This window comes from Mastomys coucha, unplaced genomic scaffold (assembly GCF_008632895.1).
Source record: "Mastomys coucha isolate ucsf_1 unplaced genomic scaffold, UCSF_Mcou_1 pScaffold8, whole genome shotgun sequence".
NCBI lineage: Eukaryota > Metazoa > Chordata > Mammalia > Rodentia > Muridae > Mastomys > Mastomys coucha.
The window spans coordinates 53,754,572-53,775,507 of NW_022196914.1; the positions used below are offsets into that span (position 1 = coordinate 53,754,572).

The following is a 20,936-nucleotide window of genomic DNA, read 5'->3' on the forward strand; positions in this document are numbered from 1 at the left end:
CATGTTCAGAATGGTATTTATAATTCCTAAAATTAACGGTGGTTTTCCCCAAGTCTACCAGTAGTGATCACTCTCCCTCCTAAGTTTCTCTGCAGGTTGGGATATGAACAGTCCGGGGATGCTGCTGCAAACCCAGTGGGAGAGGGAGACAGGACTTTACCGGCGACACTTCGGCACTGTTGCTAAGAGTGATTCATTCGCATTTGGCACATGTGTGCCGAGGACACCTCCTCCCGCTGCTTCCTTCTCCGAGCTCTCCTCCGACTGTCTCTGGCGCCTTGGCCTTTAAGGAGAAGCGAGAGAAACGAGAACAGGTGGGCCCGGAGCAGCTCGCCCAGCCCGCCTCCCCCAGCTCTCTCCCTAATTTAGCAGTACTTCCGGCCGCGTGACATCATCCCCCGCACAGGGTGACGTGAGCGGAGGGTGACGTATGTGCGGAGAGGAGCGCGCTGACGTTCCTATTTAAAGGTCCTCCTGCGGGGAGGATGGAGACACAGCGCGAGCGCCTGGCGTGGGGAGCGGACGAGGCCGTGGCGGCCCAGAGCCAGCAGCGCAGGAGCCGAGCGCGGTGCCCGCCCGCGGCCGCCGCCGCCGCCGCCGCCGCCGGCCGCTAGGGGAGGGGAAGGAAAAAGGGACGGACCAACGGACCGGCCGGCTAATCCCCTCCGGGGTTGTTCCTCACCGCTCGGGTCCGATCCCGTGCCCCGCCTCCGGCGCGCCCCACCTCCTCCGCGGGCCTGCGGCGGCGGCGGCGGCGCTCCGCCCCTCGAGCCGGGAGGGCCGCGCTCTCCACCCAGCCCCGCCCCGCCCCGCCCCCTCTCCTGCTCCGCTGCCGTGCTCGCCTCACGCCGGCCGCGCGGACCGGGAAGCGGCGCCCTCAGCTGCGCTCGGTTCGGAGCCCGCTCTGTGGAGTCAGAGGCAGCGACGGGCGCCAGGCCGCCCGGGCCGGCGGAGGCAGCCGCTGAGCGGAGTGAAGGAGGCAGCGGCAGCCCTGGGAATGTGAGGCGGCGCGGAGCGGGAGAGACGAGCCGGGGTGGGGGCACGAGCCGCGGCTGCCGTGCCTCGGACGAGCCGCGAGCCGCGAGCCTCTCGCCTCGGCGCGCGGCCGCCAGGAGCTTGGGGGCTGGGTGCCGGGAACCGCGCGGGGCTGGGTTCTCTGATTCATTCATTCTCCGCCGTCGGGAGCCCGAGGCCCCGGGTGCTGCGAGGAGAGGCGGGAAGAGGGGGCGGCCGCGAGCGGGGCTCCATTGTGCTCGGCGGGGGCCGGGAAGCCGAGGGCGGTGGGCTCGGGCCCCCCGCGCTGCTCCCCGGCGGCTGCGCCCCCAACTAGCCGCCAGCCTGGAAATGGCTCCGCTGATGCTTCTCGTGAGAACGAATCGATCCTTCCCAGCCTTCTCTGCCTGCTCTCCACCTCCTCTCTGCTCCGAGTCTTAGGAGGACGAACATTCAAAGGACAGATTCCGATGTGGTGTGCCGTGCACATCGCGAACGGCTGGGGTTTGCACTTCGAGATTTCTTCTATATAATTTTTTTTTTTTTTTAATGTAAGGGAGGCAGCAGCATTTGCTGGCTGCCTTTAGGGTTTTTATTCAAGTGCACGTCGCGTTGGGTTGCACGCTCCACCCCCAGGGACCTAGTGTGGTGAAATTTGAACCCACCGCCTTAGCCCAAAAGGCCGAGTAACCTGGCTGCCTGAGTGTCGTGGAAGACGTGAGCGAAATGACCAGCGAACTCATTTTTTATCAGACTCGTTGAAGCTGGCTTTTGCGTTTTTCTACACGTACACTAATTTTGTGGGATAGTTAAGTGCTATATTCTCCGCGCAACCTTTTCAAATTCCAAATGTTTGAACATTTTGGTGTCAGCGGGAGTGAAATCATTTTACCGACAAGAACTAACTGAATTGTCTGCCTCGTTGAGTTGCCTCCGGAAAAGATCTCGGGGGTGGAAAAGCAACTGCAAAATAACAGACGGAGAAAATTCCTTGGAAGTTATTTCTGTAGCATAAGAGCAGAAACTTCAGAGCAAGTTTTCCTTGGGCAAAATGGGGTAAGGAATTTGTGCTTATCACAGCTTTAAATCTGCTTATGCGTGTGTGCAGTTGAGTGGTGGTGGTGACCATATTTTTAAATTAAGTCCCTTGCAAGCCGGGTACTACTTTAAAATAGAGATTATATTTGTATTGTAGAGCGACACCAGAGGTCCTAATTAGAATGTGTAATGTTTGTAAACATAGTTATAGTTTTATTAAATATATATATGTGTATATATGTATATATAGAGAGACAGTGCACTAGTCTACCCTGTACCTCTTAATTGATCAAACTGCTGTATAGGTTAGTAAAATTTTGCCTTCTTAGGTTTGGTTGATGGTATTGTTCAAAGAGAAGAGCTGCATTCTTCCAGTACTTTGTAGAAATAATCAGCTGTACAAAGGGAGAATTGTAATGAGTACTTAGACTTCAGTCCTTGAAACTGATCCTTTGTAAGTTGGTGCCCTGGCAGTGCCCTCTGTTTTATCCTTGAACATCCGAAACCAAATGTGCAGCTTGGTTTACTAGGCTTTAAACGAAAATCTCAGTCTGTTTCGGTCTCCACGGTGTGGGTGCTGGCGAGACAAAGCTGTTGGTTGAAGGAACTTGTTCACTTTTTCTGTTTGCCTCAGACCTTTAGCTTGTGCCAACAGTGTCAGGTTTACATCTTCAGCATAGCCAAAAGCCAGCCTAGAGTGCATTTCCCAAACTTTTCATTCTAAACACTGCAACTTAATAAAATGTTATGAGTTCTTTAGTTAAGCTGGAAATCTGTGTTATGGAGTGGTGATCTATTCATATCTTTAGTGGATTGTCAGTGCTGTGTATGCATTCCTTCTGTGGTCCAACTAACACCGATAAATAAGTAGTTGAGGAACAAGGTTTGGAATGATGGATTTTGAAATTCATTGTGATAGCTTAGGAACACACATTTTATGAAGTTCTTGAATAGTTGCTTTTTGTCTTGGCAATTAAAATTCGAAGTTTATTAGCTTATACAACTTTGAAAATGTAGACGCGTGTCAGCAGTTCTTCCTCAGGAATTAATTAGGAGTTGATAATTATTTTTAATACTTAAATAACAAGTGCTAAGAATGTAATTAAAATACCTTATTCTATTTCTAGTTCTGCTATTAGTAGCATAGTGACCTTCAGCAAATTACTTAACCTTTATGGGCAGATTCCTTGTCGGTAAAATAAGGAGCATAAGAGTTTTCCAACTTCTAAAAATGATTTTTTTCTTTCTTCCCTCATTTAATGGTCAGCAGTTGACTTTTTTCTTCTAATCTGTTTAAGCATGTAAGCTAGGAAATGAAGGTGTTAGAAAATATTCTGTTAGGTTGCACCAATTTTTAAATGAGAAAAGACTAAAATAATAATAATAATATTGGAAACATTTGAAGTATGGCTTTCCTTGTTTATATGCAGCTCCACAGTTTAAAAATGTGTTTTTTAAGCCAAATTGAAGTGTCACGTGCACTCTCACGTACAAAATCAAGTGGCAGATTTTCACCAACAATGCTGCATTCTTCAGACTGGAGTAGCATCAGAGAAGAGACTCAGTTTTCTGCATCTCTTATATTACATGAATACTCACTGTTTTACCAAGTGAAGAGTGAGATTAATTTAATACTAAAGGAAATTACTATTTGAAATATGAAATTAAGCTACCTACATGAAATACATTTAGATGCTCAGTATAATGTGTTTATAAATTATATTTTTAGGGATGGAAAGATGGCTCAGGGATTAAGAGCACTTATTCTTCAAGAGGATTTTGGGTTGATTCTCAGCACCCACATGGTGGTTCACAATTCTCTGTAATTCCAGTTTCCAGGGATGTGATACCCTCTTCTGACCGCTGCAGGCACCAAGATTGCAAGTGGTGCACATACGTACATGCAGGCAAAATACCAATACACATAGATTAAAATTTAAAGAATGAGTAAAATAAAAATTAAAAATGACATGTAAAATAAGGTTGTAATAGAGTTCTGCCTGGTGAGTGACATGATTTGAATTTGCTCCTCCAAAACTCAGGTGCCAAAACTTCATGGCCAATTGACGATAGCTGAGTATTAAGAGATCTAGAAAGAAGGGCTGAAGAGATGGCTCAGCAGTTAAGAATACTTGCGCTTATTTTACTCAAATCTGTACTTGGGAATGTGACGCTTTCTTATTGAGGGTGACTTGGTTTATCTGCATTGTTGAAGGAGGAAGGGTAGATGGAAATGGAAGAAAATATCACACAGCAAAGGCATTTACAGACATTCCACCCTTTGTAAGTGAATAAGCACAGCCATCTGGGCTTCTTTGAAGCATAAGTTAATATTATGTGACCTTTAAAGTTTTCCCAGGCAGTCCTTAAATTACCTTACTTGGATAAATATCCAACATTTCATGTGGGTAAGGAAGTTATATATTACAGATGGGCTAAAGTAGGATTACATTTACCTTAATTATAGGTATAATTAGGGAGTAAGAAATTAATTTTTAAACCAAAATAAATGATTAGGTAGAAAAAAATGACTCCTGTAATACTAATTTATGAACTCTGTGGAAAAAGAAAAGAATAGCTGAAACCAACAGTTGGCAGAGTCTGTCAAAGTTGCACGCACCGTTTTTAATTGGAGTGAGGTCGGCTAAAGTATGGGTATATAAAAAGTGTACCGGACACCTTACAAATAAAGATAACTGAATATGTAAAATGAAACCCACAAGAAGCTTCAGCTCCATGAGATGTGCCTGTTAGGTACATCCTTGGTAATATCGTGATGTAGCAGTGAGTCTGGAACTCTTGTCAGAACACTTGAGAAGGCAGCAGAAGCCAGTTATTTTGTGCTACTTTTTGTTTTTATTTAGCTTAGTAATGCCTGTCTCTATTAAGAGATAGTTATGTATAAAATGGAAGCTTTCCCTACAAAAGGATGTTGAGATTTTTGTTTGTTTTTCTGTTATCTACCTGTCTTTGCAAACTTTGAGCCCTTCCTCTTGCCTTAAAGCATGGAAGTGGATGCTGCTACGTTATTACCTGGAGTCTCATTTTGTTTAAGGCCCAGGTGGTAGCAAAAATGCGGAAATGTTGATCCACTGTCACAATAGGAGTTCATTTTGTAAAGGCAGCCTAACAACTTAAGCGTGAGTCCTTAGTTCTTTCTTAATTTTACCAAACTTTCAGCATCAGTCATGTGTCATAGACTCAGCTGAGTGTTGTTGAACAGTCAGTAAAATGTGCTTCTTCCCTAAAGGCGTTTATAGTTTAGAACTGGGGATGATGGTTAAAATAGGTGTGAAATGTTGGAAGCAGTAAAAGTGGGCATTTGTGAGGCCCATGGCGTATTTGTAATGAGAGGACATTGGCTGCTAAAGGAAGGATAGACTTTGGAGCAGGTGATATTAAACACTTAAAAGGTAGGCCTTATGGACAAATTGGAGGGCATTTAGGTAGAACAGTGATTGACAGCACCACTGCATAAAAGCTTTGCTTGTGTGGACTCCTTTGATATAGAGGAGTGAGTCCTCAGAACTTTGTCCAGGGCCAGGCTAGAGCTTTGTAGGCCAGTGAAAGACTGGGGTATCCTATAGACTGGTGTATACCCTATACACCTAGTCCTCAGGAAAGCGAGGCAGGAGGATCTGGAGTTTGAGACCAGCCTAGGCTATAGAAAGAGCCTGGTTTTATTTGTTTGTTTTTTGTTGTTTTGTTTGTTTGTTTTTAAAGCCAGACAGTTAATAAAAATATGATCCATTGACAGCATCTATTTTATGCTGTGACCTCGTATTCATATTTAAATATAAAATGACATAAAATAATATTCTTACTTTATGTGATTGCAGTCTGATATTTTCTACTCAATTATATTCCATTTCATTTTCAAGAAGAAATGGTAGTGAAGACTCACTAATGAAATTTAAGAAACCTGTGGTAGCAACTGGCACTTTAGAACAATATTGTTCTTGGTGGTGTGGGAGGAACCAATCAATATGGGACCATAAGCAAGCAAAGCACTAACAAGAAGGATCAGAGGAGCAGTGAGAAAAGGCTAAGGTAATTCACACTTGTATGCTGTGTCCTGTAGAAACAGTGACTCTGGCTGGGCAGAAATGGAAGTGACAGGCCCTGCCACATCCCAGTGGGCAGAGGGAGGGACAGAAAAATGTGTAGCTGAACTTTAGAACTAGGAGTTTCCAAGTAGAGTTAGAAATGTTGGGAACTGCATGGTGTGCTCAAATAAGAGGCCTCATCACTTAGGAGAACTGTGAAACACAGGCAGAGAGGTGGCAGAGAAACTGTCCTTATTTAGTTGCTGACAGTCACGATAAAAGGTGTTTACATTTCAAAAGATCAAATCTCTGTTCTGCCATTGAACTTTCTTTAGGTCTTAGATGTTGCTAACTGAATAGAAGAACCTGAAAATTAATCCCAAATATTTAGCATTATCTGGTATCCTCCATTCCTATTTTAAGGCTTAAATAACTGTTTTAAGTAACCCTAGTATGTTTAGTTAAGACCCATCTAGTTAAGTGTAGTGTGCAGGCTTTTGTCTGTGTTGCTTGTGTTTAATAGCTTATGATTTGTAGCTCACACACTCAGTGGAGACAATGCACTTTGCAAGATAGATTATGTTGGTAAGAGAAGTAAGATTTTTCTGGAGATCAGAAACTTTTATTTCTTTTTAACTGAGTAATTTTGAAGTATTATAAGAATTCAAGTTAATTACAGAAAATTTTGTATGTAACGAGGAACTTTTAGGTAGCTTTAAGTCCATGTATGAGAACTGGGAAAAAAAAAATCAGATCTTTTTTTTACTTGAGACACAGGGTCTTGCTGAGAAACTTAGATTGGCCTCCAGCTTTGATCTTACTGCTTCAGTGCCCAGAATAGTGGCTTTTACAGGTGTGTACCACCACACTCCTAAAACCATAACCCTTTCTGAATAAGAGTATAGGTAAAATTTCAGCAACAAAACTCCAGTCACAGTATATAGATAAAATTGTATATCTAGACTCTTTCTTTTAGGTCAAAAAAAAAAATCTTAACCATAACAGCACTTTTTTTTCTTTATCCAGACCCTTTTCTCCTTCCCTCCCTCTTTCCCACTCCCTTCCCCTTCTCCACTCTCAACCTACCCTACTTAAGAAAGGTTTATCTTATACCCACGTGGTCTGGAACTTGTGATCCATAGCTTCCCCAGTCCTTGAATGTTGGGGGTGTGCTACCTCACTCAGCTTCAATTTATGTTCTTAATTGTTAGCACATCATACATATTGATAGTCTTCCCTTAGAGTTGCAAATCTAGCTTGTTGGTCATTTTGTGTTCCTAAGTAAAGTGTCTAAGGAAGGAGAAGAGAAAAAAAAATTCAAACCAAACTAATTCTTGTTCTTTGTGTTTTTAAAAAGACACTTATGAGTAATTGGCATGCATATCTTTTTAATATTTTGACTTTTTTCTCTTACTTTTATTTTTGTCTTGTTTTTATAGTTTCAAAAAAGCTATAAGGAATCTTAAATCCATTATGGCTTTTGTGTAAAGGACTTTTTAACTGAATTTCATTTATGCTTAATTATCTTTTCTGCTTTTAAGATAGATTGACCAAATATTTTTCTCATTTTTTAATTAGAAAATAAAATTGTTCATGAAAATAAAAAAGCATCTAGTTAATGTTTTATCCTCTTAATGTTTTACCCTTGCAGTTTTTCCAGCTTTTGAAAAATCATCTTAATCTGTTTAAAACCTAATATTATCAAAACATTAACTCTACCCTAGGTATATCTTGCTTTTTTCTTTTTAAGTGAATGTGTATGTGTCTGGAGAGGTGGGGGGTGCTTGCATGTGTGTAGGAAGAGGGCAGGTCATGTGCAGGCATGCTTATGGAGGCCTGAGATTGACATCAGTATCTTCCTCAATAGCTCTCCATCTTAGATTGTGGCAGGGTCTCTGGCTGAACCTGGAGCTCACTGTTTTTGACTAGTCTAGCCAGCATGCTTTAGGAAAAAACCCTGTCTCCATGTCCCTTCCTGAGTTCTGGAATTACCCCACCCACCTGGTTTTTACATGGGTTCTGGGGATCCAAACATCACACCAGGCTTCACATTTGCTGAGTAAGCCTTTAACCCATGGAACCATCTTTCTAGCTCTGGATATTTTCTTTCAGTGTTCTGTAAAACATGAAGAGCTCTTCCTTATTATCTTTGAAATGAAAGGGTTACTACCAAGCTCTAAGGCAGAAGGGTTGTAAGAATTGACAGCTTTTTGTAAAACTACCAAATAAGAATTAGAATGGAAGTGAAACAAAAACTTTATTCCATCATGGATAACATGCATTTTCATTACTGTATAAAGTTGTTTAAAGTCATTGTCATCATGTTTTATATCTAATGTCTGTCATATCTGGATCCATGTGTTTCTGTGCTGCAGTGTCCAAAAGACCATAAAAGAGAATGTCCTTGACTTCTTAAATATCAAAGAAGGACTTGTTTCTAATTCCACACTGTTTTTAGTTGTTGAGTCTTAATAAAATATACCCAAAGGTCCTGGGAGTACAGCTCAGTGATGGAGCAAGCTGAAGTTCTGGATTCAAGGCTTACAGTACTGCCTGAAGGAGACAGGGCAGTGTAAGCCTTACCTCTAATGTGTTCTCTTGGGTGAAAATCACATTGTGTTTCCTAACAAATATGTTTGCAACACAGAGTCACACTTCCAAAATTAGTTGAAAGGACTTGAGTGAATTCAGTTCCATTCTTAGTATACAGAAAAATCCTTATTTCTAGTAATTTGGATATGTCTTTTTTATTTTATTTATTATAAGTAGACTGTTAGTTTTTTTTGTTTTTTTTTTTGTTTTTTTTTGTTGTTTTGTATTTATGTATGCCTCAGGATCACTTGAGAGCTTATAGATTTTTTTTTTGTTTGTTTTTCTTAAATATTTGTGAGATGTCTCAGGGTTATTCTGTAAAGTATTTTTGTGATTTGGAATTTTCATTCCTGGTTACTTTCAGTTTCTCTTGGCTCATAATGATCCCTAGTAAATTATCTTGAATGGAATGAACAATCAAAGATCTCAGCATCTCAACTTAGAAAAATGTTATTCCTATATCCTCCGATATTCCTAAACTTAGATTGGATAGTTACTTCAAACCTGCTATCCCCTTAGCTTTTTGTGTGCTGCCTTTTGGCATGTTCTTTTGTAAAGCGGTGCTCCTTCTTATCTCAGTCTGTTGTTTTGAATGTCTGTCTTTTGGCTTCTAACATTAAAATGTGTATGGTTTGCTTACTTGCCCTGCCAGCTTCCATCATTTTACTTAATAAGGACTCCACCTACTCTTTTAGTATTACTAGGGAGCACTAAGTATTACTAGGGTTCCACTGAGTGAGAAGAGCTGGGCATGTGGCACATACCTCAAGTCTCAGCATTCAGGAGGCAGAAGTAGGCAGGTCTCTGAGTTCAAGGCTAGCTTGATCTATAGTGTAAGTTCCAGGGCTACATAGAGAAAGAAACCCTTGAGTCAAAACAAAAAACCAGAGTGAGAAGACTCTGAAGCCATCTTTAAACCTGACTTTTCTAAGGTTCGTTGTTGATTAAAGAAGCACAAGTAGTTCTAGATCTGGCAGAATGTTCCTTTACTTTTTCTGCTAATAATCAAGAGTTTTATTATTTTGTTAAGTCTTTGATAAGTTCATGCATGTATGCAATGTGTTGTGAACATAGTCACCCCATTGCTCTCTCCTATGTTTCCTTCTCTTATAGATACCTTCCTTCCCAACTAGCCCCTTCCCACTTTCGCATATTATTTTGAGTGTGGGTCTGTGGGTCTGTGCATGTGCATGTAGTCATAGCTGCTGTGTTTGTTCTTGATGAGATTGCCCATTTCATATCTAGAAACCAGCATTGTATAGGACTCCCCTACAGTGGTTCCTAACCTTCCTAATACTGCAGCACTTTAATACAGTTCCTCATGCTGTGGTGATCCCCACTCCCTGCCCCACTATAAAATATTTTTGTTGCTACTTCATAACTGTGATTTTGCTACTGTTATGAATCATAATGTAAATATTTTTAGAGATAGAGATTCACCAAAGGGGTCAATGACCCAGAGGTTGAAAAACTACTCTTCTAGCACTAAACAGTATTTCTGTTTCCTCTTCCTGGATGGAGATGATACAGATGTGCAGTTGAGGGCTGAACATTCTTATTTTCAGCATTTTACTAGTTAAGAGTCTCTGTGTTGATTATCAGCCACTGGAATAGGAAGTTTCTCTGGCCAAGGTAGATAGCAGTGTCAATTTAAGGATATAGCTATAAACATTTAGAAAGCAATTTGATTACATATTTATTTAGCTTAAGTAATGTACAAAATTTTAATTGTGTTTTTTTCATTATTGCATTCATTTGGTATTTTATTACTGTTAAATATGTTTGTTTCTATTTCAGTGTTAATATGGGATAAAGTAAAAGACAGTAATAACAGTATTACTGTTTACATTTATTTTGTGACAAATAAGTATATACTGAGTATCAGTATTTAATCCATAGGTAAATTTACAGGTTTTTTTTTTTTTTAATGTAGCAGGAAGCTAGTCTATAGAATCTTTTCAAAGATGGCAGTATTTGCCATGATGCTAAAGTGTATAGTATGGCTCAGTGGCTAAGACCACTGACTACTCTTCCAGGAAGACCTGGGATCTGTTAAAAAAACTTACATGGCAGCTCACAGCTATCTGTAACTCCAGTTCAGGGGATCTGGTGTTTTCTTCTGGCTTCTGGGCACCAGACAGGCATAATAGTGCACAAAGATGAATGTAGGCAAACACATAAAGTAATAAAATAAATACAAAATGTACAAGAGTGTGTATTTTTCAGGACTGCATACATAAAATCTGTTTGTATATACAAAAAATATGGGAAAGGAGGGCTGTGAAGTGCTGCCGTGTTTCTAGGAAAACTACTTGTGAGTTTTTTTTGAGTCTTTCTGAATTGTGTAGTTTCTCTAAAATGAATACATTTAAGTCAGTAACTGCTCATACATAGTTATCTAGGCATTTTTAAAATCAGTTTTAGTTTTTACATCTAACGTTTTAGTTCATTATTTTCAAGATTGACTAAAAAAGTAATTATTCTACTGTTCCAGCAAAAATTGTTTTAAATGTAAGGATTATTCTGTTGACAGTGCTGGAATATTAATGCTATCTGCATCTTTATGTAGAAAGGGCTCCAAAGGAACATGTGACTAGTGGAACGTTGCACAACTATGAAATGATAGCTCATATGTTGAATCTTGCAGCTGCTGGGAGCTCTTGTCATTAGTTCAGGGAACCTAAGTGGATGCTCAGTGATTGCTTCGGAAAGCTGTGTTTAATCCCTCGTAGTTCTTCTAAAACATTCAATTTTAGTGCAAGCTTGGTATCTTGGTGAGTTCCTTAAATGCATGTCTCTTGTCTTTAAGATGATAAAACCCTACATTTTACTTTAATGTATTTAAATCTGCTTAATGCATTAGATTTGGAATATATTGAAGTACTTTAAGTGATTTGACATTATTGCACATGTTTGGTATATAGTGTTTCCACTAGTGATTTTAAATTGAAATTTTTATAAGCCAACCCTCCTTGTAGTTACTGGGCACTTCAGCCTCTGGAATACTTATGCAGATAGAATCTTTTTCTCTGAAGATCTCAGGCTGGTGGGTGGAGGAGGAACACTTAAGATGCCATTTTGGAATATTTTTCCTATGCTAAAAAGCACAGACCTACAAGTGGAAGGCCAGGGTATAACATTGAAGTTTCTGAACCATATGGTCTCTATGTCACTTGCTTTTCTAATCTGTAAGACAAGCTGGACTGTACTGTACCAGATTCTAATTTATCATCATTGTTTAAACAATTATCTTTTTTCATGTGTATGAATGTTTGGCTGCATGTATACATGCATATCACACACTTATGTGGTGTCCATGGAGGCCAGAAGAGAGATCTGTAACTGGAGTTACTATTCTGAGCTGCAATGTGGGTTCTCAACAGAGTCCCCAGGTCCTTTGTCCTTCTTTTGGAGCTACCTCCTGCTGAACACTAGTGTAGTCATTAGCTCGTTGGAACAACACATGGTAGTGTAAGGTAAAAAGGAGTAGGGGTTAGTGAGCACTGTGAGAGAGTGAAGAAACGATCTACATCCTAAACACGTTGTTCTAAAAACCTTCTAGTCGGAGAAACACATCTCTAGCCTGATCAGGTATTTATTCTGCAAACTATTATTATTATCATTATAATAGTAGTTGTGTTATGTTAGTTAGGTCAGATACAGTTTTGAAATTCATTACCTTGGTTACAGCAGGAAGAAAACTCGATTTTAGTATCATACTGGCAGAAATTAATACTAGATTAGTAGTTCTCAATCGTGAGCCAATCAGCACCACCTAGAGGGCTTGTTAAAAAGAAAACACAGATTGCTGGGTTTCCTTTACCTTCAGAGGTTTTTATTCAGTGGGTCTAAGTGTAGGCCAGCAAATTGTTCTAATGAATTTGCAGATGGTGCTGCTGCTGCTGCTGCTGCTATAGTGACCTTACTGAGGGATGCTGAATTTCTTCAGTGAAGCTCACGAAAGTGAGAACTTCTGTCTGTTCAGAAAGTTTATCTGATTCTTAAAGTGCCTCTTTCTCCTATTCCTTTCCTCCCTCCTTCCCTAGGCATGATCCATACACTTTAAAGTTAGAAAACCCCTATGACAGACTGGGGACAGGAACACCTGATTTAGCAGCAGACCTATTCTTTGTAACTTAGAAGATCCAGGACAGTCTGAAGCCAGTCCCTTTGAACCTGAGTGTTTTTAGCTATACTTAACAGGTATGACCATTTCTGTTCAGGGTTTTTCCTGCTTTCTGACATTTTTTAAATGCATTGTTTATAAAAATACCTGTTATGGCTTTGACTTCTGAAGTTTTCTGTTTTAGAAAAAAATATGATTTTATTCTAAATTACTAATTTTTACTTAGTTTCAGGTTGCATTCTTTGTCATAAATATTAGGCTTTTATTGTTATGTGACAAACTAGTAATATTTTACTGGCTTAAAACAATTTGCTGGTTTAAGACAATTTACTATCTAGAAGTTTCTTTGGGTCAAGTCTAGGCATTGACAGTTAGCTGAATCTTCCTCATAAGGCAGTCCAGATGGAAGCTAGGATTGGGGTCATTGACACCAACTTTCATATTCCTGTTATCACTAGAATTAATTTCTTTGCTTGCTGTGTGCCTTCCAGACCAAGGAGCCTCCTCTTGGCTAGCCATTTACAGAAGTCACCTGCATAGATCTAGACTACTTGTGATAATAATCTCCCTTTTGATTACTTCAGTTGGCAGATTTGTGATCTGTCATTTGTGTGCACCCCTACTCTATAGTCAACAGTTCATCCTCTCTCTGGAGCAGTGTTCTCAACCTTCTAATGCTGTGACCCTGTAATACAGTTGTTCATGCTGTGATGAACCACAACTATAAAATTGCTGTTTTGCTACTGTTATAAATCATAATGCAAATATCTGTGTTTATCTATGGTCTTAGATGACCTCTATGAAAGCACAGGTTGAGACCCACTGCTGGGGGTGAGCATTATGCAGGAAGTGCCCATCAAGGGAATGGTAGCATTGGAGGCCATCTTATTATTGGCATATCATACCAACTGCACATGGTTCTTTTTTTTTTTTTTCAAAGTCTTTTAGACCTTTAAGAATTGCCATCTATGCTTCTGCTCCTACATGGACTGGTTACTCTCTACACATTCTAGAACTTCCCTTGTAATTTTTATTCATTTGCAGGATGCTATGCCTTTTGTGTTTTAACAACACATTTTGCTATAATTCTATACTATAGTATAGTTCTGGGCTAAGTAGAAGATAACTTTTTTCAGGTGTTATATATGTAAAATTGTTCTCTCACAGTTGTTGAGTGTATTTATATAGAAAAACGTTTTGTAAAGGCTCCTACTGTGTTCTAGTTTTTAGTGCTATTGAAGCTGATTGTTTCTGCCATTTGTTTCTTGATGTGTATTGTTGGTGCTCTGGACCTTCTTGATGATATAGCATGGGGTGTTTTTCTTGAATGTTCTTATTAGTCCATTTACTTGCAGTGCTGTGGATTGAACCCATGGCCTCCTACATGCTAGGCATGTGCTCTGCCCCTGAGCTAGGTTCCCAGCTCTGTTTTTGTTTTTACTTTCTGATCATTTGTTCTTTAGCATTTGGAAGCACACCTCCCTAAGTTTGGAGATTTCCTTGTATTTTAAAGGAATAATTTCCCTCCTCTCCCTACTTCCCGAATCAGGGCTTTACTCTGTAGCTCATGCTTTAAACTATCCTGCCTCAGCCTTCTAAGTGCTGGGACTATAGATGTGTGCCATCTTGCCTGGCTAGAAATAGTTTCTTACCCTTTTTCTCTTCCCTCTTTATGAACTGCCTGTTTGTTGGATAACAGATCTCCTTTCACTTGTGCATGCGATTTTAATTTCTTTAAAGAAGGTTTTGCCCACATGCACACACATATCCATAACTCTTAGAATTCTGAGATAAGTATATTTCCCATTACACTCGGGGTGTATGTGTTTGTCTTCCTTTTGGGGAGTGTCTGATTATGTTTGTAGACTCTTTTCTTAATACTCCTGTTTCAAGCACTGCTCCCTTTTATGGAAAAGCTATTGAAGTTAGAGCAGAGGTAGAGTCGAGATCCCAGTGCTCTCTTTTATATTTCAGCAAACCCATAGTTAAGTCCCACACCTTCAGTCCTCTGTAGTCACCTTGTCTCTGTCTTCTGGCCATCAGGTTGTACACCTAATTCTTTCTTTGTGTGTACTTTCACATTTCCTTGTACTACCAGTTCAGCTACTATATACTTCGTCTTCCATACTTGAGAAATTAATTTTATGTTCTTTGATATTATGGATTTACACTTTCTTTTCCTTCACTTTGACTTAAATGGGACTTTAGAAAAAGAAGATAAATGTGTGTCATTATTTGCCATTTTTAATCAGAGTCACTGATTCTTTCGGTCTTGAATTTATATAAGGCATCTTTCAGAATGTGTTAACACTATTGATTAATTGGTTGGAGTTTGGTAAATGACAAAGATACTTTCTAGAAATCTATAATTAACACCTGAAAACTCAAGAATATAAGTGTAATTAGGGAGCTGGAGTGATGGCTCGGTGGTTGAGAGTAGTTGTTGATCTTTCAGGGGACCTGGGTTTGATTCCCAGCAGCCACATGGTGGCTCCCAGTTTCAGGGGATCCGGTGCCCTTCTCTGGCCTCCTTGGGGCACCAGACGCGTACATGGTTCACAGGCATACTTGAAGCCAAAACACTAATAATATACATAAACTAAAATAAAAAATGTTTGAGAGAGAGAGAGAAAGAGAAAAGCAAAACAAAAAACAAAAAAGAGACCTGTACATAACTTGCTCTCCATGTTGTATTGGACAAACCAATGTGTGAGTTGTCCTCCAACGTTGGGCCTCTTGAGCACTTGTTAAACAAAACAAAACAAAGCATTAAGCACTTAATTGTGGTCATGAGTCATGCTAAGTACTGGCAATAGATGTGTAAACAAGAAATTATCTAAGTACTGTAATAGATTTTGATCATGCTGAGAAGGAAGTTCCTTGGACAGTCAGGTGTTTTATATAGACAACTATGTTTGAGATGAGGCTTGAGAAAGGGAAAAATTGGAGGAAGATGTGAAGAAGGTGGTTGGGATGTTTTAGGTGGGGAGAAAGTGTGGGCAGTTTCAGAGTAAAAGTATCCTTGTTAGAAAGGTAAGGTATATAAGAGAGATGTGAGTAGAAAGCTTCTGGGACTAGTTCGTGACTATTATGTTAAAAGTATTGTATGTTTTCCCCAGGTTAGTAGTTTTCATGTATTTTTATGTGCCTGTACCCACAAAATCTTTCTTCATACAGATATATTTATAAATTATATGTCCTATATGCATGTATATTTTTATATAAGTACATTTTGTATAATAGGCACATAACTTATATAATAGGCATACTTGTACATAATAAAACATAAAAGTAGACATGAATAAAGAGGAAACTAATACTATTACTTTAAGTAATGATGACCAGTAGAATAACTTCCAACTAGTAGTTATTACCATCCTTGCATTTTATTAACCATTCAGTTGACAGTATGGGGAAGTGTTGTGTAAAAAGTAACTGGAATCGAAAGACACTTGAATTTAATTCCAAAGTAGGTTAGTTACAACAGTTTAGTCAGGAATAATTGTTTGAGTTAAAACACTAGGGCATGGATTCAAGAGTTTTAATAGTGGCATCTCATAGAGGTGACTGTAAACTACATAAATTTGGAGAGTAGGGGAGTAAAGACGTTGGCTTGCTTAACCATAAATTGAGGTAGAGAATAAGTTGGAAAGAGGCAAGTTTACACTGGAAAGAGGTGATTGGAAGTTGAGGTATTTATGGTCATCATCATTGAGAATATCTTATAATTTGGCTAGGGATAGAGTTTGGGGAATCATTAGAATATATAAGTATTGCTTGATGCTGTGAGTGTGGATGAGCTCATTCAGGATATTTATAGAAAAGAACAGGCTAGGCTTCTCTGGGAATCATCATTTTAGGAGCAGACGGAGGAGCTGGGAGAACTGTCAGGTGAGAGAACATGTCATACGAATTAAGAAAATGAGCTTGAAGAAGGGAGTAACTGGGACCAGATGAGTAGAATGACCAGCTGAGGTAAGGAGTGCCCCGTGATTTTGCTCCAAGAGTTCTTTAAAGATTCTGCCTTGAAAACTTTGTGCCTCCTTGGAAACCAAATTGCTACAGAGTGAGGGTGCAGGATGAAGGAGCAGATTAGAAACATACACATCTGTGTTAATGAAAAGTATCTTGGGAATAGGAAGATGACTGCAACAAGAGCATTCACACAAAGGTCTGCGTTCAAATCCTCAGAACCATATAAAAAGCCCAGAGTGGTTATAGGCCTGGAACTTCCATACTCTACAGATAAAGATAGGAGAGTCCCTGTGCTTGCTTGTGACCAGCTGGATCCAGGATCAGTTAGAAATGCATCTCAAGGGAATAAAGCAGAGCACATACCACACATACCACACACATTTTCCCCTTCTCTGACAGACAGACGGACGGACGGACAGACGAGTAAGTCAGTTTAGCTTCAATATTCTATAAGGTTCAGGAAGTTGAGTTTTGTTTTAAAAAATAATAGACATTCTTTGAGAAAAGAATCAGCAACTGGAAATAGTTTTAGATAACAAAGGGAAAATCGTTGAAACATTGGACAGGATGGGATATGGAACATAGGTTAAATAGTTAACTGTTAATAAGAGAAATGTCTTTCTCATAAACTGAGGGAAAGGGTGAAAAGAAGGCTAAGCCTGTATTAAGTTTGTATCTTAAAGGGCAGGAGACCTGTAGGGAGTTCTTTAGTTGGTAGACTCCACTTTCTCAGTTTGTTTTCTGGTTCCTCTAACATATGAATGTGTCAGGTACCATTCTAAATGTATGAATCCATCTATAAACAAAGCCTTGCCTTTGTTTATAGAAGAAGGTTATATTGTAATCACCAGAATCTAGTGAGTGATAAATGACAAAACCATCTGCTGAGTGTAGAGTACATACTCAGAGCCTTGGAAAGAGAGAAAATCCTGGGAGAGATTGCTAGTCATAGCCTCTGATAGCTTTAGGACCCAACTGAGGTAATGAGCATAGATTTGGTGCTCTTTGACTGTTCTACTCAAGTAGGTAGAATTTTCATGGCTTCTGCTCTATTGAAACATGAAGAGACTATGTCTATTTTTTTTTTTGTCTTGTGCTTTGAGACAGGATCTTACCATGTAACTGAGTGGCCTGGAATTGGCTATGTAGATGAAGCTGGGTCTCAAACTCACAGAAATTTGCCTGCCTTCTACCCCCAATTGCTGGGTTGTGGGCTACCACACCTGATCTCAGAATTATTTTAATGTTTTCCCTTTAGTTGTTTGTTTTCTTCTTAGAGAACATTCTGTAATCTTGGAAGATCAATTTCATAATAATTTGTTGAAAACCATCAATTCCTTCTTTCCCTCCCTTCCTCTTCCCCCCTTTCACCAATCCCCCAATTCCCTAGGTACTGTGAGCTAAACCTAGGGTTTGACACAAACTAGAAAACCTCTCTACCACTGAACTGTACCCTAAATTCAGCCTCTAATTGAAACATCCTAAACCAAGTCCTATGGAAAGTTTTAAAGCTCTTTTGAGAGCTGAGACTGTATTTAACATATTTAATAGTCCTCTCTCAGAGTTTAGCACATTTACTCATGATGAATCAAAGTGTGTAAAACCATGAATAAGTCTTTTTCTTTTCTTAGAAAGGTCTAAGAAGTTAATCAGTGTAAGTGTTTAAATGATGCTCTGACTCCTACTAAGAACTTTGTATATTATTATTTTAGAAACTGTTTTTCAAGTTATCCTAGCCTTTTTCAATAAATATTTTCAGTCTTTTCTCTGGACAAGGCAAACTTCTTTTTACTTTCTAAGTCACTCAAAGAACTTGGACCCTGTACTGATTCTGATCTTGCCATGATAGCTTGGGCAGTTTTAATTTTGTGATGCTCTGGCATGCTGAAGTGGTACATGGTAACTGCTCATTGAATAAATCAGTAGTAAATAAGAGATAGAGACTTTATGATGTTGAAGAGTTTATTCTTTGCTCTATAAAACAGAATTTCATGTGAAGCTATTAAGGTAAAATCTCTTTTTAGATCTTGAGCTAGAGCTTTAGGCTACCTGAGTTGTAACTGTCATGATACAGTGCAGACCTACTAGCTTTAGCAAACAGTTGAGGTTTCCAGAGGCGTACAGTAGACTGTGGTCTTGATTAAGTTATCTAAGTATTGTGTGACTCAGTTTTCATATCTGTTAAACAGGGACAGAATTATGACGGTAAATGGATAAATTATTAGAGGTTTGTTAAGATAGTGTTTTAATACTTAATAGTCACTAATGATGGTTGTTATTACTCTGTGAATTTTTAAAATTTTCACTATAGTTTTCTTTATTTTGCACTTAAAGAGGACAAAAGGAAAGAGGATTTAACTGCTTAAAGAGGAAGCAGTTCCAGATCTGCTTCATTAGTAGTGATAAGTGTGGGGGCAGATGAGATGACTCAGCAGGTAAAAGTATGTGTTGTGAGCCTGGCAACCTAAGCTTGAGAACCTGAACCCATGTAAAGGTAGGAGAAGAGAACTAAGTCTACAGAGTTGTCTTTTGACCTCCATATTTCTGTTATGACCCATGTACACAGACACATACACACACAATAATAATTAATTTTTAAAAATACGTATATGGGTGTTTTGTCTGCATATATGTCTGTGTGCCATGTGTGTACTTGGAGCCCATAAATGAAGACATTGGATCCCTGGGACTGAGTTGTAGATGGTTGTGAACTGCAGTGTGGGTGCTGGGAATGGAATCCAGGTCCTCTGGAAGAGTAGCCAGTGTTGTTAACTGCTGAGCCACCTTTCCAGCCCTCACCCCTTTTTTAAAGAAAGAAAAGTTTTTATTTTATTTATTTATTATTTTAACTTTTTAAAGTATTTGTGTGCTGAAGACTAATGGAATTTTTAAAAATTATTTTTTATTATTATTTGCGTGAGTAAGGGCACTCATGTGGAGGTCCTTCCATGGTTTCTGGGGATTGAACTCAGTTTGCCATCCAGTGTAGAAACTGCTTTTTACCCACTAAGCCATTTGTGGCCAAAATGTATAGGACTCATACACTCTCTTCTAGTCAAATATCCATGTAATAATTAGATGATCTACACCTGCCTCTAAGCTTGATGGCCTAAGTTTAGTCCCCAGAACCCATGTGGTACAATAAGAGAACTGATTTTTACAAGTGGTCCTCTGACCTCTACACATGCACCCTTGGCATACATTTGTGCCCTTCCAGAATTAAATAAAAATGTAAAATGTAAAATAGAAATTTTCCACATAGGCAAGAGGCTCAGAGGGAATTTATTTTGGTGCTCTGTTGTTACTCTCTTTCCCTCTGTTCTCAGGTACAGAATCCTTACAGAGCAGTGCTTGTGTGACTGAAGTGAGGGCTATAAGGGTCATAAAGTCCTAGCTGGGAGTACTGCCTGCTTGCCCTTGTCTTCTTTCCTCCTGAAAATGAAATGTCTGCCACTTAATACTAATGCCATGTTTAAAGTGATTGTTTTATTCTTTTTTTTTCTTTTTTTCTTTTTCTTTTTCTTTCTTTCTTTCTTTTTTTTTTTTTTTTTTTTTTGAGACAGGTTTCTCTTTATATAGCTCTGGCTGTCCTGGAACTCACGCTGTAGACCAGGCTGGCCTCAAACTCAGAAATCTGCCTGCCTCTGCCTTCCTAGTGCTGGGATTAAAGGCATGCGCCACCACCGCCCCGGCAAAGTGATTGTTTTATAAGTGTAAATTTTATTTTTTCTGGACCCTCATTGCAAACCTGTTGCCTCATTTATGAACTGATCATATTATGTTCATACTGTAATTATCTTCTGTATTTTAAAAAGTATTTCAGTTGGGTATGGTAGTATTCACCATGCCTAGCACCCAACAGGCAGAGTCAGGGAGATTACAAGTTTGAGGCCAACCTATGCTACATACTGAGACCCTATCTAAAACAAAACAAAAGACAAAGAGAAAAGGAAATTTTTCTCGTGGTGAAACTTAACATGGCCAAGTGTGTTTTCTCTTTATGTCTTCCCCTCAGCTCTCACAGAACACTGGCAAACATTAGGTACTAGAATTATTTAGCTTATGAATTTGGAATTTGGGAAGGGCTTTTGGTTGAAGGTTTGCCTCTACCTGTTTGTTTAGTTTTGGCTAGTCTATGGGATTACCCATGGGCATAGTAAAAATCT

At 39.4% G+C, this 20,936-nt stretch overlaps 1 protein-coding gene across 1 annotated transcript in view; it reads left to right on the forward strand.

Moving 5' to 3' along the window:
• Positions 1-464: 464 nt before the first annotated feature.
• The window catches only part of Homer1 (homer scaffold protein 1), a 103,745-nt gene continuing 83,273 nt past the window's right edge, over positions 465-20,936 (forward strand). Inside the window, exon 1 of the mRNA XM_031360533.1 lies at positions 465-2,049. Coding sequence (XP_031216393.1) covers positions 2,045-2,049 — 5 coding nt within the window. The 5' untranslated portion in view covers positions 465-2,044. The remainder of the gene's footprint in view (positions 2,050-20,936) is intronic.